The following is a 3731-nucleotide window of genomic DNA, read 5'->3' as shown; positions in this document are numbered from 1 at the left end:
TTAAACCGGACCGGGCCGAAACCGGGGTTTTAAACCGGGCCGTACCGGGTTGGATTTTACCTAAAAATATAAGATCCGTCGAGATCCAAATCTCGGGTCGGGACCGGGCCGGGCTTTGACCCAAATACGGTAACTTGAAATGAATTAACGTTTACAAAAATTAGTCATCCTTGATATAATTTATAGATAAACTCATTTTTTGGTGCACACGTCAAAATCAAGTTGTCACGTATTTGTCGCCCCTTGGCGTGACTTGGAACTACACCCATATTTATATTTAGATAATGATAGATAAAGATATCTGAGATTTGAGACAGTACTTCAATTTCATTTGCATGTTCAATATGCCTACGTAACTAAATGAGATATGAGAATCTAGAATTCAGATGGTGTTTGCTATACGGTTTTTAATCTATTGTTATAATTATTAGTAATGGACCCAGCTATTGTAATTATTAGTAATGGACCCAGCAATTATATCATACACTTAGCAATCTTATTCTATGATACATACATGTACAAGGAAAATCAAAACATGGGTACTAGTACTAATATAACTTGTTGGATAAAATTTCATATTTTGATTCACTATTGCTCATGCATACAAATCTCAAGATCTAAAACCACAATAGTTTAAAGAAATGACATTGATGTTGTATCATTTTATTAAACCACAATCCAAAAAGTAAAACTAGTTAGTCATACTTATACATGCATCATCCAGCTTGTGAATCAAAAGTACTCGCTATGTACACAGATATATTGGTAGTTAGCAGCTAGCCAGCTGCAACACCAATTACAACCTCGGCAAACTGGCTGCTGCCACCTCCTAATAAGAGGGTACTACGCCGTAAGTGGCTGTAGAAATGAGAGCCTCGACATCATCACCAATTTCAGAGCGCTTAGCAAATCTACCTTTGATTCGGGGTCTGGTCTCTGCATAGGCTTTTCTTGAAGCATATCTGATTGTTTTCTCGAATTTCCTGTTCTTCCTTTTCTCTCTGTACCTCATTACTCTAGCTTCTCTATCGAGTCCGGAGACAGGGTTAGGAAGTGGTTCCACTGCGGGAGTTTGTGTGATGGTATTTGATACATCCGTCATGGCATTGTGGTCAGGAACTAGGCCAACATCCAGCGATGATGATGATACCTGCACACACCAGTAATATTTAGTCTATTGTATAAAAGCAGCCCTGCTTTAAGAAATAATAAATTTATTGCTATATTAAAGAATTGAAATGCCAAATTCTTTGAAGGAACCAAACTTAAAACTTGAAGAGTTACGACACCCTATTTAGATGGGTCTTGTGTGACTATTACCGCATTATACATCAGAATTGTACTTATCCTCAGAAAGATGCCCACTTCAATTGATTAACTGCATTCAAAGATTTTCTTGTGTCTAACTTGTTTCATCTGTTCATATAATAATTTAGTTGTAAAGCAAACGTATAAATGAGTGTCAAAATCGTAAGCGAAATTGCGGTTATTACAGATCGGTTTGCGGTTCAACCACTTATTTTAAAATAATTAATAATTTGTAAAATAATAAATTCGGAATATTAATAAATTCAAGTTTAAGTTACGTGATAAATTTACATTCAAAAATAAAATACAACTATTGATCCGTGTAGATATTAAAAACATACAAAAATATGGAGGCGAGAGAAAAGAAAAAAGAAAAGAATAAAAAAAATTACATGTTGATTACATTTTTCATTTGTTTAGTTATATATCTTATAATGATCGTGAATCTTATGAACGAAATCTTAACATTAATCTAAGATTAGTTAATAAATGTGTATACATATTAATTTATATGATATCAACTACATTTTTGGAAATATATTTTATTTTAAATATATGTTGCGAGTTGCGGTTGTGATTGCGATTTTACGATTTTCAATAATTTAAAACCGCATCCAAACCGCGAATGAGCGGTTTTTAAAATTTAAATCCACAATCAACACGCGTTTCGTGATTATCCGCAAAATGCGTTTCGGTTGTGAGCGGTTGAACGGTTGAATGCGGTTGAGCGATTCGTGTGTACACCCGTAGCTGATAAAATGAAATGTGGTATTTCATGTTCATGTTAAATTCTGTAGAGTTAGCCAGATATCATATTATATGTTACTATACAGACTAATGATGAACGACAAGGTTGAAGATGTATATTCTAAAGCTGACAATTAGAATTATCTAAAAATCTGATTTAGTTCGTTTCTGCAATATTTTATATATATGAAACATGTCATAAGTCCTTAATTAAGTTTCTTACTAATCTGTGAATTCTCTCTACATAACCTCTCTAGCTAATTCTCTATGTTGTATGGTTCTTGTGTAACATATATAATAGTTCAAACAAATAAACACATGGAGAAAGAATCACATAATTAATTAGTTGCGAATAGAAATACATACACTTTGGCTGATAGATTGAGAGTTGAAGTTGTACATAAAAGGCCTAGATCCACAATAATCCAAATTGTAAGCCGGAAATCCATCTACAAGAGCAGCAGCAGGTTGTGTTTGATAAGACTGCACCGGAACAACACCATCCGCATTTCCCCCATAGTTACCATTATCCAGAAGATTCATAGGCTTGTGATCCGCAGGCATACCCCCACCAGCAGCATTAGTATTGTTCATTACATCGATATCGAGAAACGAACAATCCAGATCCTGATGATGGTTCAACAAATACTCGTTATTGTTATGATTAGCCAAATTGTTGGTGCTCAGCGGTTGGTTATTAGGGTTTGGCAATAACCAAGAAGCAGCCTCAGCCTCCTCTTCCTCCAGCTCCGGATCCGTAAAGTACCTATCCTGATCATCATCTCCATCTCCAGCTCCTCCTGATCTACTAGCAGCTGATGCCGTAGCATCGTAAAATGGAACAACTGGAACCCTCTTATGCCGCCGAGCTAAAGGATTAGCAGAATGGATGTCACGGTCACAGGCAACACATAAAGCAGCAGCATCAGCTTTACAAGTTACAGAAGCTGGTGAATTCTCACAAACCTCACACATCCACACACGAGGATGCCTGGAAGCTAGTTTGTTAGCTGCATGAATCTTACCATCACAAACCACACAAAGAAAAGCTGAATCAGCTTTGCAAAAGAGAGTTGCAGGAGATGTTTTGCAAGACTCACATGACTTTGATCCTACTCCCATTACTAGAAGCTTTTGTGTATGATATTTTAGTTTGTGAATGAAGGGTTGTGGTGTTGAAGATGTTGTGTGGTGGTGGATGAATGTTGAGGTATTGTTTACTTTTTTAGACATGCTTTTTATCCAATCAATCTCATACCCATCTCTCATCTTATCTCATCTACAACTGGGCGGGGTAGGGGATATCTAAGAAATGGCCAATCAAGAGGTGTTGCGTGTACAAAGTATTAGCCAAACTCTATTTAAAATTGTATTCGTATAATGTCCTTTCTTTGCGCAACTTGGACCATGTGGAGACACAGACTAAAGTGAGCCCTTTTGGTGTTGTTTTGCACCAAGACAGACTAGAGGTCGGTCTGGTAGGACTTTTCTTTAATTTGTGCTGTGCTGTGAAATTATGCATGTGCATCACATTATCATTGGATAGACAATTTTAAAAATTTTAATTTTAAAATTTTCATTTGTACAGGAAAATTGTGGTGTCCAAAATCCGGGCTCAGATATTTACAAGGCCACGTCATCTTAAGTCCTGTATAACACTTATCTCGTACAACAAT

At 36.3% G+C, this 3731-nt stretch overlaps 1 protein-coding gene across 1 annotated transcript; it reads right to left on the bottom strand.

Moving 5' to 3' along the window:
• Nucleotides 1-632: 632 nt before the first annotated feature.
• Nucleotides 633-3325, bottom strand: LOC141671010 (zinc finger protein CONSTANS-LIKE 3-like). Its single transcript, XM_074477078.1, has 2 exons — nucleotides 2422-3325; nucleotides 633-1150 (listed from the first exon to the last, which is right to left on the bottom strand). The coding sequence occupies exons 1-2, from the start codon at nucleotides 3322-3324 to the stop codon at nucleotides 830-832; spliced, it is 1224 nt and encodes a 407-aa protein (XP_074333179.1). The 5' UTR covers nucleotide 3325; the 3' UTR covers nucleotides 633-829.
• Between the last annotated feature and the right edge of the window lie 406 nt (nucleotides 3326-3731).

The sequence above is a fragment of the Apium graveolens genome, chromosome 7 (genome assembly GCF_009905375.1).
Source record: "Apium graveolens cultivar Ventura chromosome 7, ASM990537v1, whole genome shotgun sequence".
NCBI classification, from domain to species: domain Eukaryota; kingdom Viridiplantae; phylum Streptophyta; class Magnoliopsida; order Apiales; family Apiaceae; genus Apium; species Apium graveolens.
This window is presented reverse-complemented; position numbering and strand designations above follow the sequence as displayed.